This window comes from Mytilus edulis, chromosome 1, assembly GCF_963676685.1.
Source record: "Mytilus edulis chromosome 1, xbMytEdul2.2, whole genome shotgun sequence".
NCBI lineage: Eukaryota > Metazoa > Mollusca > Bivalvia > Mytilida > Mytilidae > Mytilus > Mytilus edulis.
The window spans coordinates 49,100,446-49,120,278 of NC_092344.1; the positions used below are offsets into that span (position 1 = coordinate 49,100,446).

General features: G+C 31.8%; 3 protein-coding genes across 18 annotated transcripts in view; 1 reads left to right on the plus strand and 2 right to left on the minus strand.

The window, feature by feature from the left end:
• LOC139513204 (E3 ubiquitin-protein ligase HUWE1-like) overlaps positions 1-1,188 on the minus strand; it is a 143,551-nt gene extending 142,363 nt beyond the window's left edge. For 4 of the 15 annotated variants that reach the window (XM_071301595.1, XM_071301579.1, XM_071301538.1 and 1 more), the window contains exon 1: positions 1,132-1,188. The gene's annotated coding sequence lies outside the window, so the exon portion shown is untranslated. Of the gene's footprint in view, positions 1-663; positions 923-1,131 lie in introns of those variants that run through there. The other 11 variants (XM_071301555.1, XM_071301588.1, XM_071301498.1 and 8 more) reach the window with 7 other exon arrangements.
• Positions 797-9,779, plus strand: LOC139513279 (gastrula zinc finger protein XlCGF57.1-like). 2 transcript variants are annotated; one of them, XM_071301640.1, is made up of 2 exons: positions 797-1,245; positions 8,461-9,779. In XM_071301640.1, exon 2 carries the CDS (start codon positions 8,545-8,547, stop codon positions 9,763-9,765), a length of 1,221 nt encoding a protein of 406 aa, XP_071157741.1. In that variant the 5' UTR covers positions 797-1,245; positions 8,461-8,544; the 3' UTR covers positions 9,766-9,779. The 2 variants fall into 2 exon arrangements, with proteins under 2 accessions (XP_071157741.1, XP_071157730.1); XM_071301629.1 differs by having other exon boundaries at positions 947-1,268.
• Positions 9,780-9,967: 188 nt separating this feature from the next.
• LOC139513270 (fibrinogen-like protein 1) lies at positions 9,968-16,657 on the minus strand. Its single transcript, XM_071301616.1, has 5 exons — positions 16,023-16,657; positions 15,358-15,435; positions 13,726-14,043; positions 12,448-12,589; positions 9,968-10,146 (listed from the first exon to the last, which is right to left on the minus strand). The coding sequence occupies exons 1-5, from the start codon at positions 16,624-16,626 to the stop codon at positions 9,984-9,986; spliced, it is 1,305 nt and encodes a 434-aa protein (XP_071157717.1). The 5' UTR covers positions 16,627-16,657; the 3' UTR covers positions 9,968-9,983.
• Positions 16,658-19,833: the final 3,176 nt, after the last annotated feature.

Consider the following 19,833-nt stretch of genomic DNA (forward strand, 5'->3'; position numbering starts at 1 on the left):
TTTCAAAATAAAAATTGGAGTAAAAAAATATTTTGTTTGAAGTATTTACGTTAGTTTAAAAAGTATCATGCATGGTAAATTGTTTAAACAGGGTCCCAGATAGCTTCATTTGGATGAAAAAGCTGTGTAATTTTAGTAATTATCCGGAATGGAATAAATAGCGATGAGGTGTATTGGTCACTCATCATAAAAGCTAATAATCATTAACTATAGGCTAGCATGCATGGCTTTCATTACTGTTCATAGTCAACTGCATACATAAATAAACCCACCAAAAAATAAGGAAATTCAGTGCTTTAGGCAGCAACCATTTGATTTTCTGGGGGGGGCTATGGTTTTTTTTGGAAAAAAAAGTTTGTTTCCAGTTTTTGGAGAAAAAAATAATTTGTTTTTGATTCTGAGAAAAAAAAATTGTTTGTTTCACCCTCAGCTGCCACTATATGTAATGCTAAAATTGAAAGAAAAAAATTGTTTTCGACTTGTCGCGAAAAAAATAGATTGTTTTTCGCCGCAGGCGAAAAAAAAAGTTTGCACAGAAAAAAAAAACATAGCCCCCCCCAGAAAATCAAATGGTTGCTGCCTTAGGTTACAAATAATTTAATATATAAATAGCCCATATCAAAAACTTGGATTGAAATCATGTATAAAACCTTCAATACATACATTTAAACATTAGAGTTTTTTGTGTTGCTTTCACTGACAGTGAGGTAATGCCTTACTTTGCCTGTTTTACTTTTGCTTTCATATTAAACTGTTGAAACGGAAATTTCTATATGAATCAGATCTATTTAAATTTAGAACACGTGCTCCCTCCGTTCTCGAACATTCTATAGTTTTGGCGTCATGTAGAGTGAAACTGAAGCACTGTTTCCCTACGACCATGAGGAACAAAATAAATGGATTATCACGCCCTGTAAACTGCGTCCGTCTTCTCTAGATAAAAAATTCGAAATACTATAGAAAATGGCGGAAAATGATGATGATGCATAATTATCTAAAATGGACATTTTGAAAGGGTGTATAATAAATGTTTTGGGGAAAGTGGAATACCAAGTACTGATTACAGTCAAATGCAACCTTTAAAGAATCATCATTGATGAATAAAACTGAATAAATTTACAAAATGCAGACCTCCAGACGGCAGCCATGTTGAAATTAGCATGCCCGGATGCTATATGTAGCCTCGATATCAAATATTGTCCCAGATGTTCCAAAGCGAAAGTAGCAGATAAGAAATTAAGAAAAGTAAAATTATGTGCAAATCAGAGGTATATAGTGTACAATTGTAAACCTGTGTTTAAAAAATCGATAGATAATTTATGTTGACATGATAATTCTCAATTTTATGATAAGTAATGGAAATATTGAATGCAGTTTGTTTTTTATTCAAATAGTGAAATTTGATCAAATATCTACACAGCTTTTACATTAATGCTAGCAAGACAAATCTTTGTTTGGCTTGCTTGCTTTGTTTGTATCAATGTTTGCTCAAGCATGGTAATTAAGATAGGCGGGGCTTCAGCATGTATACATCATACTTAAATTGACTCACATAATTTGAGAAATAATCTTGATTCAAAATCTGCAAATAAGAGTGGAAAGTTATTAACTGATTTATGTAAAGAATCCGGACTCAGAATACTGAACGGAAGAACTATTGGAGACCCTTTGGGCAAATGTACATGTATAACATATAATGGTTCCAGTCTTGTAGACTATACACTTGTGTCTTCTAATATATTACAATGCATTGGAAAATTTTTAAAGTTAGTGATTTTACTCCAATATCAGATCACTGTCCTATCAGTTGCTCTTTACTTACTTGCTTTCAAAAATGTAAAACTATAGAGACAAAATTAGATCCTCTCCCTGGTAAATTTTTTTGGGATAACAAAGCAATGGATTGTTATACTACAAACATTCAAAACTCACATGTAAAACAAAGACTAGATGAATTTGTAAATGATAAACAGATTGATTCTAATTCAGCTGTTGAAAAATTCAACGCTATTTTGTGTGATACAGCACTTTTATCCACTAAATTTGTTCAAAAGAAAATCATGAAAGGCCTATTAAGAAAAATAAAAAAACCATGGTTCTCAGACTCTTGTCATGACCTCCATACTACAGTTAAAAAGTACTGTTTACTTGTAAATAAGTTTCCAGACAACGGATCCTATAGAAAATCATTTTACTCATTCAAATCTAAATTAAGAAGAAGGTGTAAACAAGAAGAAAGAAGTTACAAGAGTCAAATCTGTGACCAAATTTCACTAAATATGAAAAAAGACCCAAAGACATTTTGGAATTTACTTAACAAATTAAGTTCTCTTTCAGAAATAAAAGAGGAAAACCATTTTGATCAAGAATTATTTATAAACTACTTTAAAAAAATGAACAGTACTTCTAATATCCAAAACAATAAATTCCATGACATAATTATTGAAAAATTAACAGCCTTAAAAAAGACACTAAATACATGCAACTCTGACAACGAATTTAATAAACAAATCCAACCAGCTGAAATTTTAAATGCAGTTAAAACACTTAAAAATGGTAAATCATCAGCTGAAGACTTAATTTCTAATGAAATGATTAAATGCGGTATGCCAGTATTATTAGAACCCCTATTAAAACTTTTCAACCTAATATTTATTGAAGGCAGCTTCCCAAAATTATGGAACAAAAGTCTGATTACTTTAATTCATAAAAAGGGGAACAAATCTGACCCCTCTAATTATAGAGGTATCTCATTGACTTCTAATTTGGGAAAATTATTCAATAAAGTTATACACACTAGACTAATGAAGTTTATTAACACCAATAATTTGATAAGTGAAAATCAGATTGGCTTCAAAGAAAAAGCTAGAACAGCAGATCATATCTTCTCATTAAAGTCTATTGTAGAAAAATATAAAACTAAAAAAAAGAAAATTTTTGCAGCATTTACAGATCTGCGAAAAGCCTTTGATACTGTCTGGAGGGAGGGTTTATTCTATATTCTACTCCAAAACAGACTTCCAGGCAAGCTTTTTAACGTCATCCAATCAATGTATAATGACAACAAATGCAGAATTAAATTTCAAAATGGTATGAGCCATGAATTTATATCAAATTGTGGAGTAAAACAAGGGGATGTACTTAGCCCCACTTTGTTTAATATTTATATAAATGGCCTTGTAAATGACCTTGATCATGCAAACACTCAACCAATTATTATAGGAGATGTTAAATTAACATCATTATTATATGCAGATGACATTATTTTATTGTCTGAAACCCAAGAAGGGCTACAAAATGCACTAAATGAGTTAACTAAATTTTGTTCCCTATGGAAACTTGATGTTAACAAACAAAAATCAAAAATTATAATATTTAATTCTAATGGAAAATCTCACTGTAATTATTTTAAAGTAGAAAAAGAACATCTTGAGACTGTCAAATCTATTTGTTACCTTGGAATAACCATAAATTGTTCAGGAAGTTTAAGTCATTCAAAAAAAAATCTTATGGAAAAAGGAAGAAAGGCTTGGTTTAAAATTAAAAAAACAGTCTCTTTAGATAATTCCTGCAGTATGCTTGAAAAATTATTTGATACTTTAGTTGTTCCAATAACTCTTTATGGAAGTGAAGTTTGGGGTGTAAGCCAAGTGTTCAAAGATTCAGATCCATTTGAACATTTACATATTAAATTTATTAAAGAAATTTTAGGTGTACAGTGCAAAACAACAAATGTAGCCTGTTTAACTGAGACAAACAGAATCCCTTTGTACTTTAAAATTCAGCTTTCAGCTATAAAATTTCTAAACCATATTGTAAACTCGCCTAACACTTTAGTCCATAAAATATATAATAATGTAGAGAAAACAAGTAAATGGGTTAACATTGTAAAAGACTGGTTAAATAAATTAGGTTTTGGTCATCTCACTTTTGATACTTTTAATTTAAAATATTACATAAATTGTATCCAACAAAGAATCTATGACCAGGCTTATCAAATTATAAATTGTTCTATCAATAAATGTGAAAAATTAAATTTCTTTTGTCATACTAAAAAAATTAGAAAAAGGCCCCCATATATTGATATATGTAAATTCAAAACTGACCGATCAGTTTTCAGTAAATTTAAACTAAGTGCACATTCCCTAGCAATTGAAAGAGGGCGTTATACCAACATTGAAAGAAGTAAACGCATTTGCTTATCCTGTAACAAACAAGAAATTGAGGATGAATACCATTTCTTCTCAATCTGTCCATGCTATACATCATTAAGGGATACCTATATACAAAATATTAATAAAAATCTTAATTTCAATTTTATTAAATTGCAGTCCACTATAACACTTAAGCATTTGACTGTACTTTTAAATAGCAGTCTACCAGTCATTATAAAAATCACCATAAAGTATATTAATGATTGTCTTTTATTAAGAACATCTGTATAACTTCTATTTCTTTTAATATGCATTGCCAACCTAATTTTTGTTTGTGTTCTTTTTTCAATTGTTCACGAACATTAATAATGTGTTAACTGTTGATATAAATTATAGCCTTTTTCTTCTTTGCTGTGAATACCACTGTCACTCTAATATAATTGTAATCAATTTAATTATTGTAAGTTTATTGTCTTAATTTTGTATGCCATAACCATTTAATGTAAATGTGTTTGTGCGAATAAAATATTGTCTATAAAATATTGTCTATTGTCTTAAATTTTATTGGACGTTACATGTATGTTGGAGGTTAAGGACACTAAATTTTAAAACATCACATGACACATATTCTCACATGTTTGCTTACCTGTAAATATACAATACAGACAGGATTCTACTTCGTCGAAATTATCTTCCTATTACGCCAGTTCATTTTCACAATCGTAGAAACGGAAGACAATTTGTTTTCAGAGATCCAACTTAAAGACTGTCGTCAAGCACTTTTAGTAAAATAGCTATTCGAACACACCTATTCTGATTTTGTGATCCATTGGATAGGTATTTCACTTGACCCCTATATTTCATCTTTTAGTGCTGTGATTTTTTTATGTTATAAAGTCAACCTGTAGCTTTGCTATAGAAAATGATAGAGTCTAAAGCGAGATGATGTATCAAATACTCTTGTTTTGTACATTTTCAAGACAAAATATTCATCTCAAACACACCCTAACATAAAAAAAGGTGCACTCGATTTTCTGTTGTCGATACAATTGTTTCCTTTTTTTGGAATATTTTCTCGAGTTGCATAATCGAAGATCAGCCATGGGAATAACTGACTGAACTAATAGATTGATATGTTATAAAAACAATATTAGGTCAATTAATGTTGAAGGCCAGTTTCTCAGCCTCATACAAGAAAAAAGTTTATATTTTTCTTTCATTGACAAATTATTGTATTTTTACAGGTGAGAAAACATGTGAGAATATTTGTCATGTGATGTTTTAAAATTAAGTGTCCTTAACCTCAGACATAACGTCCAATAAAATTTAAGTATGATGTATACAAGCTGAAGCCCCCCCTATCTTAATTACCATGCTTGAGCAAACACTGATACAAACAAAGCAAGCAAGCCAAACAAAGATTTGTCTTGCTAGCATTAATGTAAAGCTGTAATTTAAAATTATGTGGTGATACTTGATATATATGGGAACAATGGCAATCTGTAAAAAAATACCTATCTTTTTTCTATAAATCACAGTCATAAGGGTTATCAATTGTTATATAGTAAGGCATTGCTTAATTTAATCTTTATTCTTAGGTTTTGGGTACTCCATCCCTTTTCTTTAAAGTAAATTCTTTCCATTAGGTGGCAATCAAAATTAAGAGGGTAGTTATGGAGTTACCTTCATGACGAAAATAATAGTAAAAACTAATGCCAAATGACGTTATGCATGACAATAAAATGTACACTTTCTTTTGGAATATAAAAATCAACTTATTTTGACGCTAACAGTAATTTTTTCAAACCTCTGACAAATCACAGATTTTTTTAAATTTTGACACCTGACGGTAAAGGGCATTACTACCCTCATTTAAGGGTCACCCGATATTCTGACATCAATAAGTCAGACACCCAAGTAGTCAGACATCCCAATGTGTAAGACTTAATAGTGTCCTGTGAAAATTTTTCCATGTGGACAGTTTTTTATGGGAATTTGTTATTTAATAATGTCCATTGCCATGGAATGGTGTCCATCAAAAGGACAGATTTTTACTGCTATCAATATAAAATAGTGTCCACTCACGGGACAAATTTTCATAGTTGTTGCTATTAAATTGTGTCCTCCAAGGAAAGTAATACAAAGGTCATTACAAAGTTTTATTATACTTGAATTTTAATTAAAATATGAAGGATTGATAAGGAATTCATCACTATACAAAGGTAAACAAATGAATAATGGATTGAAGTTAATATAGAGAAATTTAAGTTCTAAGAAATTCCCAGCAAATGGTAATGACAATGAAAGAATAACAATAAGAAGGAAGTGTAAAATCAAATATGTAACTTTACTATATTTACTATGTCAGAGAAGAAGGCAATAGAAAATAAATAATGTCCATTGCCATGAAATATTGTCTCCTAAGTGGATAGCATTTTACAGCAACAGTTGTGAAATATGGTCCATTTTCAGAACACATTTTCCTAGTGAATGTTCTTAAATTGTGTCCTCCAAGGTTAATAAAACTGAACAGCAGCTGTTACTTATTTGAGTTTGAATTATACATGTATATAATTATATTAAAAGATATAGATATGAAGATAAGGATGGTATGAGTGCCAATGAGACAATTTTTATTTCTAAGTAACAATTAATTCAATTTAATAATTAAAGTAAAAATGCGTCCAGTAATAACAAGGCAATGGATATCATTTAATACTTTTAATCATATCAAAAAATGCCCTGGCGGAAACAAAGTCCTGTGAAAAAAATGTCCACCTGGACAATATTATGGTAGTGAATAATGTCCATATTCATGGACACTTTTTCATACCTGAGGACATGTTATCATAGGAAATTGTGTCCAGGACACATTTAATTAAGTAAATATTGTCAAAAAGTGTCCGTTGGACATTTTTTCATGAAGGACATTATTAAATCCTACAAATTTTCCAACACATGTACATGTACACTGTACATGTCATCATTAAAAATCTACTTCATAGAATCGGTAGATTTGGTATTTGAATTTGAATTAGTCCCTTCTGAATATAACAACTAAATGAAAAGACCGGTACATTTCTTATATGTATTGTAAGAAACACTGTGATCCTATGAATATAAGGCAATCAACAACCTTAAAAGTTTGTTTTACTTCTACAAAGTGTGACCTACAATAAAGCTTTCATAATAAAAACACTACCGATACTTAAAACTTAAAAGTGAATTTGGTTGATTGATTTCTTTTTGTGTTATATCTAGCTGCGGAACCATAACTCTTTTGATCCTTTTTATATATTTTTGTTGATTTTGCAGAGACTGCAAATAGTAAAAAAATAACATACAGATTTAAGAGCTATGGTTCCGCAGTTAGGTTACATTCAGTGGCAAATATTTCATGCATGTTTTTTTATATAGATTAGACTGTTGGTTTTCCCGTTTGAATGGTTTTACACTTGTAGTTGTGGGGCCTTTTATAGCTTGTTGTTAGGTGTGAGCCAAGGCTCTGTGTTGAAGGCTGTACATTGACCTATAATGGTTTACTTTTGTAAATTGTTATTTGGATGGAGAGTTGTCTCATTGGCACTCATATCACATCTTCCTATATCTAATTAGGACAAAAAATATAATTAACAATTTTAAAGTACAATAAGTAGGCCTGGAATAGCAAATCTCCTGAATTAAAGGATAGGTATATAAGACTACCTACCACAGGGAAATGAGGTTATATTCTAGAGAAAGACAGAATATAACTGAAAAAAATGACTATTTACCGCATTATAATTTTAATTTCCATTTGAAATAAATATGATATTTTCTTCATTTAAAATGCATCAGCTATTTTCCACTGGACATTTAGCAGGCAACAAGAAATCTTTTTATTTTGTAAGGTACAAATACAAGAACTTTTCTTTCAGAATTAATGATAACCCAGATTTTGCAGTGTTCTCCCTAAGGCAAGTCCATGTGTCCATCTCTCCATGACTCATAAAATTAAAGGATAAAGAAATTAAGGATCACTCAGACACTCATCTACAGTCCTTTGATATAAGACTTTAAAGGTGCATATTGTTTGCTTTAAAAAGTTTTTTATAAGATTATTTTTTTCACTGTCAATGTTCTTGGTTCAACAATGATGGTAAAAAAAGAAATATCGGATAAAAAACCTTGAATGCAAACAATTGGACCTACAAAGTCTTATATTATAGAACTACCTCATCTATTGCTGTACAGGACAAACATATAAGTTTAAAGGATTTAAAAAGAAATCTTCGGTATTTACATGTTCTACATGTATCTTTTTCAGTTCACTTGAAGATTAAAGAAAGGGAGATAACCCAAGAAATTCAAACTGTATATAAGAGAAAACAACCAATTATATTACCAGATCATGGAGGAAGAATCCTACATAGTGATGCAGAATTTTGATAATGAAGAACTTGGTTTGTCTTCGGCAGACCTTAATACCATTATACAAGTTCCTACATTAGAACCTTTTATGTTAAGCGAAGAAAGTGTTCTTGAAAACATCAGTTCAATTGATGCCAGTGGTATCCATGGTGACCTTTTGGAAAATTTAGATCAAATGGAACTTCATCTAGAATGTGATGATGATGGAAATTATGATATGCCATGTATAAGTAGTGATGCTCATGTTTTACCTACAGCCCTTTTTGGGAATAATGTCAGCTTATGCATATCTTTCTCAAATAACTCATCAGTTAAACTGGAAAAGGAGAGTAAAAATGAATACTCCTGTTCTTTCTGTAACGAAAAATTTAAATTTGAATCAAAGTTTTGTAGGCATATGTTAATTAATCATCAAGTGACAAATCCCTTTCAGTGTGAGTCTTGTAACTATGCAGCATCCTGTCGGAAGGTACTTTTAAAGCACTTCAAAAGACGCCACATCAAGACATTCGACTCAAACAAACCTAATTTTTCTGATGTGACAAGTGCATCTCAAAAGCAGAATAAACTGGACCCTATAAATGCATCAGTTTTAACGGACACAGAACTTAATACAACTGTTGGCAGTGATCAAAGTGATATTTTACATCAAAAACAAAATACCGGTAAAAGTGATTGTGACAGTCTCGTTGATTCGGTCTTAAAATGTTCCCAATGTGATTACACATGTAAACAAAAGCGAAGTCTGCTTCTTCACATCAAACGCCATTCAGGTGAATTTGAATCTCAATGTGACATCTGTCAAAAGAGATTTGTTACAGCTACTGCATTAAAGAGACATTCTAAAACTCACCAAGAAGCTAGACCTTTTGTTTGTACATTTGAAAGCTGCGATAAAAGTTTCAAAGTAAAAAGTGCATTAACTGATCATGAAAGATATGTTCATGGAATAAGTACATGTATCAATGTGAAACAAAATGGCCGTCAAAAACAACAGACTAAGTCAAAGAATTGTGACCAGAAATGCAACTATAAATGTACTTTTGATGATTGTGAAAAGTCATTTCGAGATTCTTACAATTTAAGAACACACATGTCAACACACACTGGTGTGAAGGAACAAAAATGTCTGCACTGTGATTTTATATGTGTTCAGAAAGCTTCTATGAACTGGCATTTAAAATCAAAACATAATAAATAAATTTTACCATACAAGTTGAGTTTACAAACATACTCATACATTGTACTTCATATACAAAAGAATTATACATTACCATACATGTGGTACATGTATAATGACCCTGGGGTAAATTTTCCATATGATATTTTGACCCGGAGTTCACTTTCAAGAGGTTCAAAATATCATATGATAGCAGTACAGTGAAACATTAAAGAAAAAACAGTTTTGTGAAATAACTTTTATTTGGCTCTGATTTTCATTTCAACATATTGCAATGAGTACTGTTTTTGTTTCAGTGGATACCACTCTATTCCAGTGCCTTCTGTTGTTGGCTGTCCAAAAGATTCACCATAATTTCTGTGGCCATATGGTCCTCCCAAATATACCCCATTCAAATTGGAACTGAAAATAGTGTAACTTCAAGTATGTCAATGATATAAGATAAGATAATAATACATTAGTACAAATCTAGAAAAGAAAATGAAACTGTTTAATTTGTGTGTGTGCAAGTTATTAGAAAGACATGATGACTGGTGATATCTGCTATTTTTGGTTTTGTTTTTAATGTCAATAATGTTTTCATTTCAAGAAACGTACAACTAATCATAGCTAATAGAATTTAGTGATCTGAAAAACTTCATATACTTATATGATCTTATGTTGCATCCTTACATTACCTTTCATTCACCTTTTCGCAAGAAATATTTTCTTGGCACATGTTGACCACTATTTCATTCACATTTTGTGAAACACATGTAAACAAGTTTGTTACCAGATTGAAGTAGAAAGACAGCTTTAAAATTTACGTACTAGTACTAGTATAATTATTTAACTTCTTTCAATGACCGTTGAACCAGAGATATTTTCTTGGCACATGTAGACCACATTTCCATTCACACTTTGTGAAACACATATTAAATATTATGTTACCAAATGAAAGTAAAAAGACAGCTTGAAAATTAATATATACTGATGTTACCAGTACATCTTAAATGACCTTTTAGCCAGAGATATTTTCTTGGCACTCTTGCATTCACATTTTGTGAACAATCATGTTTCCAGATTTAAGTAAAATTTGTAAAATTTACTGGACACTTTCAAAACAACCTTTCACGAAGTTAGAGCAACAATCGGAAGTCAGTCTCAATATTAACTTTACCTGTAAATCATATTAGACCATTGTCAACAAGACTGACCAAAAAAGACCTTAGTATCTGAGTGTCTGGATTGAAATCCTTCAATCATCTATTTCTTATAAATTTTGCTCATTATTCTCTATTCTTCTCTAATTTTAGAACTTGAACAAGTTTATTCTTTGCTTTACATTTAACAGTATTAAACTACTTAAATACCTTCTGAAATTACTGTCGTCCTGAATATGCATGAAATATTGGTCACTGGACGTAAAGCAACCAACAATCAATCAATCTGAAACTACTGCAGTGTGACTCTTTTAAATAACCAAAAATACGGCATATGTTATCTGTTACACCTAAGAAATTTCAAACCAGAAGTATTAAAAAGTAATGGTTAGTATCAAAAAGCAGCATCCAGATTTGAATAACTGACCACTTAGCCTTGTAAACATGTTAAACCACCAACCCGACTGAAGTAACTGAACACTTTACCTGTAACACATGTTAAACCACCAACCAGACAGCAGTAACTGAACACTTTACCTGTAACACATGTTAAACCACCAACCAGACTGAAGTAACTGAACACTTTACCTGTAACACATGTTAAACCACCAACCAGACTGAAGTAACTGAATACTTTACCTGTAACACATGTTAAACCACCAACCAGACAGCAGTAACTGAACACTTTACCTGTAACACATGTTAAACCACCAACCAGACTGAAGTAACTGAACACTTTACCTGTAACACATGTTGAACCACCAACCAGACTAAAGTAACTGAACACTTTACCTGTAACACAGTCATGTTAAACCACCAACCAGACTGAAGTAACTGAACACTTTACCTGTAACACATGTTAAACCACCAACCAGACAGCAGTAACTGAACACTTTACCTGTAACACATGTTAAACCACCAACCAGACTGCAATCACTGAACACTTTACCTTGAACACATGTTAAACCACCAACCAGACTGCAGTAACTGAACACTTTACCTGTAACACATGTTAAACCACTAACCAGACTGCAATAACTGAACACTTTACCTGTAACACATGTTAAACCACCAACCAGACTAAAGTAACTGAACACTTTACCTGTAACACATGTTAAACCACCAACCAGACTGAAGTAACTGAACACTTTACCTGTAACACATGTTAAACCACCAACCAGACAGCAGTAACTGAACACTTTACCTGTAACACATGTTAAACCACCAACCAGACTGAAGTAACTGAACACTTTACCTGTAACACATGTTAAACTACCAACCAGACAGCAGTAACTGAACACTTTACCTGTAACACATGTTAAACCACCAACCAGACTGAAGTAACTGAACACTTTACCTGTAACACATGTTAAACCACTAACCAGACTGCAATAACTGAACACATTACCTGTTACACATGTTGAACCACCAACCAGACTGAAGTAACTGAACACCTAACCTTTAACACACGTTAAACCACCAACCAGACTGAAATAACTGAACATTTTACCTTTAACACACGTTAAACCGCCAACCAGACTCAAGTAACTGAACACTTTACCTGTAACACTGGTTAAACCACCAACCAGACTGAAGTACTTTGGCACAGTTCTGGAAGCTGACATCATTGTCACAATCTGGTGTACTAAAAGCCATGTTATTGTGTCTTAACATGTAAGATGATGGATATTTAAACGAGTCACCTGAAACGAAATTAAAAAAAAAAGATGAGAAAACAATTGATTGATTTTTTTCAATAAATAAACGAGGTTGAGTTGTTAACTTTACGTTCACTGTGAGATTTTATCGTATGCAAATTTTCAGTCATCGCATTTGGACATTACAGCATTGCAATTGAATTGTTTTTCAAGTGTTTACACAAAAATAAGGGTATAATACCTGATATCAATGGCAATGTATATTCTATCTTCTTTGTAAGAGTATTCTTGGGTTAATTTTCTGTCTTTGAAGTTTCTTTAAATAAAAAAAAAATATTACTCATTTAGTATGCTCTCAGGTCTATTGAATTTTGAAGTTTTGAAGAAGAAAAAAATCTTATTCATTCTGTGTAGTTCGTCTGTTTTAAATCAACACTTTCACTTGCTTTTATTTATCGCTCTCAATCGCATCAAATCTGATTACCAATGAACAAGGACAAGTGTGCGGTATAAATTCAACTATTGGAAAAAAAGACATTCTAATAGACCAACAAGAGTTGTCGTTCTTCAAGCTGTGACCATCTTTCAACATAAGAATAAACTTGTACATTAGTAGGACTTCATGTGTATCGTTTATTAATTTGCGTTCCAATTATTTCAAAACACATTCCAAACTAAAGACAGAGAACCAGGGGCGGATTCAACCATTTTTAAAAGGGGGCAATTACAACCCAGGATAAAAAAAAAAGTAAGGGGGGTTCAAACCAAATTTCCCCATTCAGAAGCATTGATCATTAAACAAAAATGGTGGTTCTTGCTTAGAATTGCAAATTTCCCCATTCAGAAGCATTGATCATTAAACAAAAATGGTGGTTCTTGCTTAGACTTGCAAATTACCCCGTCTATTGTCTAATAGCTAGTAGCTCAAAGTGATTTGGTCTCGCTCGGATTTGGTAGTTTTGCAACAATGTTAATTTCTTAATTCTATGTTTACAGTATCAAATGCTAGAGGGTTTAGATGGGGATAAGAGAATAGGTCAAAAATAAAATAATAAAGATAATGGACAAAATAATCAGAGAATAGAGAAAAACGACACAAAGATTTAAATATAACAGAAAGAAAGAAACCCCCAATCTAGACTTGCGTACATGATTCGTCAACTTTAGTATACACTAGTTACCTGCATCACCAGAAATCATTTGCTGTATATTCAGTTTGTACTTCTCTTGCTCACTCCCTACACGAAAACCACTATAAACCGCCGTATAGTTTTTCCCTTCCCATGTCATCATCTTGATATGTAAAATCACATCTTTCTTATTTGTTAAAGCATGCAGGTTTTCGTTGCCTATCCAGAATTCGTTTAAAGGATTTCCAAATCCTGCTTTATACTGGTTCCAATTCTGATTAAAGCTCTGTTTGCCGTCCACTCGTCTTTGTATTACAATCCATCTACCCTCATCATTTTGTTGGTCACAATAAGCTGTTATTTGCTTACCTTCAAAGTTGTAAAACACAATAAAACATGTTAATCAAACATATTTAAAAATACACAATTACAGAAGTCTTTTGCTGACCAGAAATCCTCGGGTTTTTTTTTTATCTTGAGCTTTTTGTTAATTTTTTTTTTTCACTTGGGGTTTTTCTTTCTTTCTTTTTTTGTAATGTTGTCTATCTTCTCCTACTCAAGATTTTGCATGCGTGTATCCAGGATTTGATTGGATAGGTTAAGGGGCGTCCTTGAGAATTATGGGTTAGATGTCCTTATTTTGACAAAACTTTACTGTATTTTTTTCAGGGGTTGTAATAACCTGCACAACACGACGGGTTCCACATGTGGAACAGGATCTGCTTACACTTCCGGAGCACCTGAGATCACCCCCAGTTTTTGGTCGGGTTCGTGTTGCTTAGTCTGTAGTTTTCTATGTTGTGTCTTGTGTACCATTATTTGTGTGTTTGTATTTTAACTGTTTAGCAATGGCGTTGTCAGTTTCTTTTCGATCTATGAGTTTGACTGTCTCTCTGGTATCTTTCGCCCCTCTTTTATCCATACAATTGATAAATCATATATTGTTTTTCATAAGTATACAATGCTTCAATCGCGACAGATCGACTTATGAAAATAATTGACAAGACGCTATATGCGGGCGTTTTATATATGCTTTATAAGTCATTTAAGAGAATTAATGGGATATATCATAATGTTAAAACTACACTGAATGTTTATATCCTAAAATGCATTTAATATACTCGCGTATTGTCTCAATAACAATCGTCGATTGTTCACTTTCTCCAATTACTGTCGTAATAATTTTTCAACACGAATATTTGATAGATTATCATGTGTTTTATAATCTTTAAAATATCATTTATATTTGTCATATGCATTTATCATTTGATTTTCTTTTCTTTCATGCACAGTTGTGAGTTTTAGATCAGAAAAGGTCAATTTTACAATAAGGTGTGTTATTCTTTAGAGTTTCAATGATTTGAATTGATATTTAATAGGATCAATAGATTACTTTATTGCATACATTCGTAACATATTTTGTGAATTCGTCATTTTTACCTTAGAGTTGTCTTTACGAAGTTGAAGTATCAGTGGCTGATTCAATGGCAGCGCCTGTCTTTGACTTAAAATAATGTTCTATTTTTTTGGAGAAAAAAATCTCGCCTCGCTACGCTTAGCTCTGCGGTATTTATTATGTTGGAGGCTATTCCTCCGCTGAATTTACTAATACACTAATCATTTCTCATTTGGGTTGAATTTCCATTATAATACTTTTCAATCATTACTATATAGACTACTAACCATTTGGTAAACTAAGGTCATACAAACCACTTCCTTTATGTCCATTTCTTATGACATCTTTACAGTCGTGTTGTGGCCCTAAAACATTAATGATTTTACTGTATATCTTAATTTTATCATTTTACTATGTACATGGAAATGTTTCCGGGTCATTTTTCCATTCTTATCTCAAAATACAATTCATGTTGGAAAGGAATTAAAATTAAGTTCCAAATGTTTCGCTCTGTAACTTCATCTTGTTTATGTACGCTAATTTTGTATATCTCTATTTGTCCTCTTTATTTAAGCTTCTGTTACTATACCCTGTATGTCCATGAACTGAAGTGTTTCTTATACCTCTCAATATCTTTGTTTCCTTTTGACCTTAAAATACAACAAAATGAGCACCCCTTAAATGTCGTTTTTTATATAAAATGTGCCATAAGTGTGAACAAAATATTTCATTTACTGTGTTTTTTTGCAAATTAATTAAAATTGAACAAAAACAAGGCGCATGTATATTTCGATGATACAAAGAAAGAGAGAAAGGGTGACTTTTAACGAGGAGGAGAACGCAATGGGGAAATGCAGAGAACACAAAAAAAAACCACCAGCATTTAATAGATGAACAGGGACATGTAAACAGGAAAGTTCACCAGTTTTGAAATATATTATCTAAGTACTACCTGCTAGAGTGGTGAAGGTCGTTGCAGAAATAGTCGATGAGGTAGTTGGTAATGTTGTTTTGGCTGTAGTTGATATCGATTTCGATGAGGTAGTAGGTGATGTTGTTTTGGCTGTAGTTGTTAGATTTTGTGTTGAAGTAGAAGTTATCGCGGGAGTAGTAGGCAAAATAGTTTCCATTGTTGTACCTGGAAATTTGACTGGCGAATTACTAACTATCGGTTGTGTAGTGTTAAACATCGTTATTGAGGGAGTCGAATTGTGCTCTACAGTTGATAAAGCCACATTCAACTTTGAAGTTTGTTGATCCATTCCATTTTGCGAACCCGAGGTTGTGGATATTTGTTTGGAGGTACTTTCTGAGGCCTGCAACAGTTTCAGTTCCAGTTTCAATTGATTTACTGTAGTCATAACTTGACCCATTTCAACTTTAAGGTCATTGTATTTTGTTTTTATATCAGCACAGTCACAACATGCTGGACACGCGTTTCTGTTAGATTCCAAAGCAGAAAGTCGCTCTTCAAGACTGTCGATGGTTTTGAATATATAATCCTGACACTCTACTGTGCAAAGAATCGTGAAAATAAACCACAAAATAAACACCATTTCTTTGTTCGCGACGTAATACACCGGATAAGATAAGGCACTAAACATGTATTATGATCAATAAAATCAGGTTGATTGAACCGAGGAAGTGCCCCATGTTTAAATCTATAATATCTTCGTTAATTTTGATGTTGCACAAAATTCTGATCACAGTATAGTAATATGCATTTTTTATACAATGAGGTAAAATTATCACTATGTATTTTCCCAAACATGCTTATTTGAAAAGTCCATTCTCGAAGACCAAAAAAACTCCTTGCCTTTGAAATTGCTGCAATATATAAACTATTTGGATAGACAATCATTTTGTGATGAATAGGTAGTAGTTTGCTTTTTAGGGTAGACTTTGGAATTAAAAAAATAAAGAGAATTTGGATACAAACTATACTGTTCAAGGTTGTAAATGGTTATATATGATGCTTGCTACTAAAACCGTATATATTGTAAAGTTTAGAAATCAAAATCTATTGAATAAGCCCAATGTTAAAAAAGATATAGGGGATGTGAGTCTACCTCTTTGCAAAATGTTTAAAACAAAAAGTTTTGCCAGTTGAATAGTGTCCATTTCTATTAATCGAACTGAAATCAACAGACATTTTCATTTGCGTTCAATCCAGATTTGTTTCATTCCATTAAAATGTTTCTAAATATTGCAAAGCTTTTGCACTTAGAATTTGCACAAACAACACTTCGGTTGTCCCATTAATCAAAATTTCGTTTGCACTGCGGCAGGTAGACTCCACACCTGCATAAGTTCTTCAGTAATTTACTTGCCTTGTGATGTATAATTTATGATTTTATGCTTTGTGTAATTCGTTTTGTTAATATGCAATCAAACCTTCATGATACAAATCAGCATTTATGAATAAATAAATAAACATGAAACATTTTTGCTTGACGAAATGAAAGCAAAATATTAACTCTATGGGGCACGAATTTAATAGCAATTCAAAAATAACAAATAAAAACTTTTCGATCTTGCACTCTGAATACAAATGTTCATTTACCAATTTGATTTATTATTTAATTATTTGTAATTTCACAGGTTGGAATTTAGGGATATACTAAATATGTACTTTAGAATGCAATAAATGTAACATAAATTCATTCGTTTTTTCAAATATAAATAGGTCTTTAGTACCAAAATTTTTAAACTTCAGGCATTTTAATGATGTTTTTGTAGCTTAATAATACAGGTTTATATCCCAGTTTTGTGGAATTCGTCCTCGATTTGACATTATAATGATAATACAAAAGGAAGATTTCTTTTAAATATGTGCAGTGTGGTATTTCAGTGTATTTCCAAATTATGTAAATAGTTATCAAAAGTACCAGGATTATAATTTTATACGCCAGACGCGCGTTTCGTCTACATAAGACTCATCAGTGACGCTCAGATCAAAATTGTTAAAAAGCCAAACAAATACAAAGTTGTAAGTGTTTACGAGTAAGCTCTGCTGGTGGACCAGTTATAACACGATTGGTTGCTCATTTAAAACAGGATCTGCTTACCCTTTCGGAGCACCTGAGTTTACATCCATATTTGTGTGGTCCGTGTTGCTTAGTTTTTAGTTTTCTCTGTTGTGTTTTCTGTGCTGGTGTTAGTCTTTTTGTCTTTTTTGCTATTGGTGTCGAATTTGAAGCAGGATCTGCTTACCCTTCCGGAGCACCTGAGATTACATCCATTTTTTTGTGGTTCGTGTTGCTTAGTTTTTAGTTTTCTCTGTTGTTCTTTCTGTGCTGGTGTTTGTCTTTTTTGTCTTTTTTTTTGCTCTGGCATTGTCCGTGTATTTTTACTTATGAGTTTGAGTATTTCTCGGCCTCTATTTTGAAATCATTGAATGTTACGAAGTGAATCTGCTTTGTGTATAGTTCTTATCATTGTCCGGACAATATAAAATACAAAAGTTTACAAATGTAATCTGAAGTAAAAAAGAATATTTACAACTATTTTTAAACAAATAATTTAGCTCAATTTTTTGTAAAAGAGCTTGCTATAAGTTCGAAATTTTGTAAGTTAATTTCTATACAGGACAGGTATGCCTTTGGTTTGTCTTTTGTCCAGGAAAGAAGTATGTGTTGATGGTAAATTAGATTTGGAACTTTTTGTATAATTAATTCACATCTTGTCTATATTGCAGACTTGTAACGATACATTACATGACACTTGGTATAGACAGATGTCTTTTGTTGAAAAAGAACAAATACACAATATGTTAAAATCAAAATTTGCATATTTTGTGAAAGTAAAACGAACAAGGGAAAATAGCTTAATCTTTTTTTATTTTATTAAATGAATGTATGCTAATTCATACATCAGTTTCAATTATAAAAGTTGAAAGGCTCCTAATGATTCGGTACATTTCATTTACATCTTTTTAATCAAGTATTAGTTGCATTGGTAGAAATAAAAATAGTTTTCAACTTCTTTGCAGTTAATATGCAGACACAGTCGGGAGTTATTTTTCTTATTTAGATATCAATGCCATGGAAGTATCATATTGACATATAATACTTCCATGGTCAAAACTTTATAGAATTGCGCCTAAAAGAGACTGAACGTACAGATTACGTAACAAGTAACATGTGACATTATATATTACACTTCACGTTAAAATGCCATATTTTGATTGGCTAATACGAGGGTGTTAATTTACTCTATCACATGGTTGACGGGTGACAATATTGTCGAATGTCACTTTCTCGGCTAGACCACTCAAAAATCGGTATTTTAAACGACAATGAATTAAATTTACACCATGTTATTAAAGACAATGCTTAAAGTTCCAATTTACTATACAACGAAGTGGAACGACTCAAACTTAATTCTTTTACAATGGTTGGAAAAACATATTTCACTTGTTACTTTTTTTTCTTAAACACCCATAGATCATTCTGTGTTATGCTTATTGTTGATATTTTATTCCATACTGAAATTCATTCCGGTTCACCATCGATTGGTTGTAGCAGGTGATGTACATTTCATCGTGTTCATTGTGACTTTTGTTTTCTATGTTTAATACAGAGCTTTTTCCCCGTTTCGGACCGAATCCTTATATCGTTGATATGTCAAGTCAATGCACTATCATTGTCTATTTACTTCACTTCTGTTGATTTTTCTAATACCCGTGACTACATAGAACATACTTTTAAATAAAATTCATCTGTAAAAGACACTAATGATAGGACATTCAGTATAATAAATTA

Coding starts and splice junctions, on each gene's coding strand:
- LOC139513279 (XM_071301640.1), top strand. CDS start 8,545: ATGGAGGAAGAATCCTACATAGTGATGCAGAATTTTGATAATGAAGAA.
- LOC139513270 (XM_071301616.1), bottom strand. CDS start 16,626: ATGGTGTTTATTTTGTGGTTTATTTTCACGATTCTTTGCACAGTAGAG. Junction 15,436..16,022: donor GACCTTCACCACTCTAGCAG/GTAGTACTTAGA, acceptor TTAATGTTTTAG/GGCCACAACACGACTGTAAA. Junction 10,147..12,447: donor TGGTTTAACCAGTGTTACAG/GTAAAGTGTTCA, acceptor CACTATTTTCAG/TTCCAATTTGAATGGGGTAT.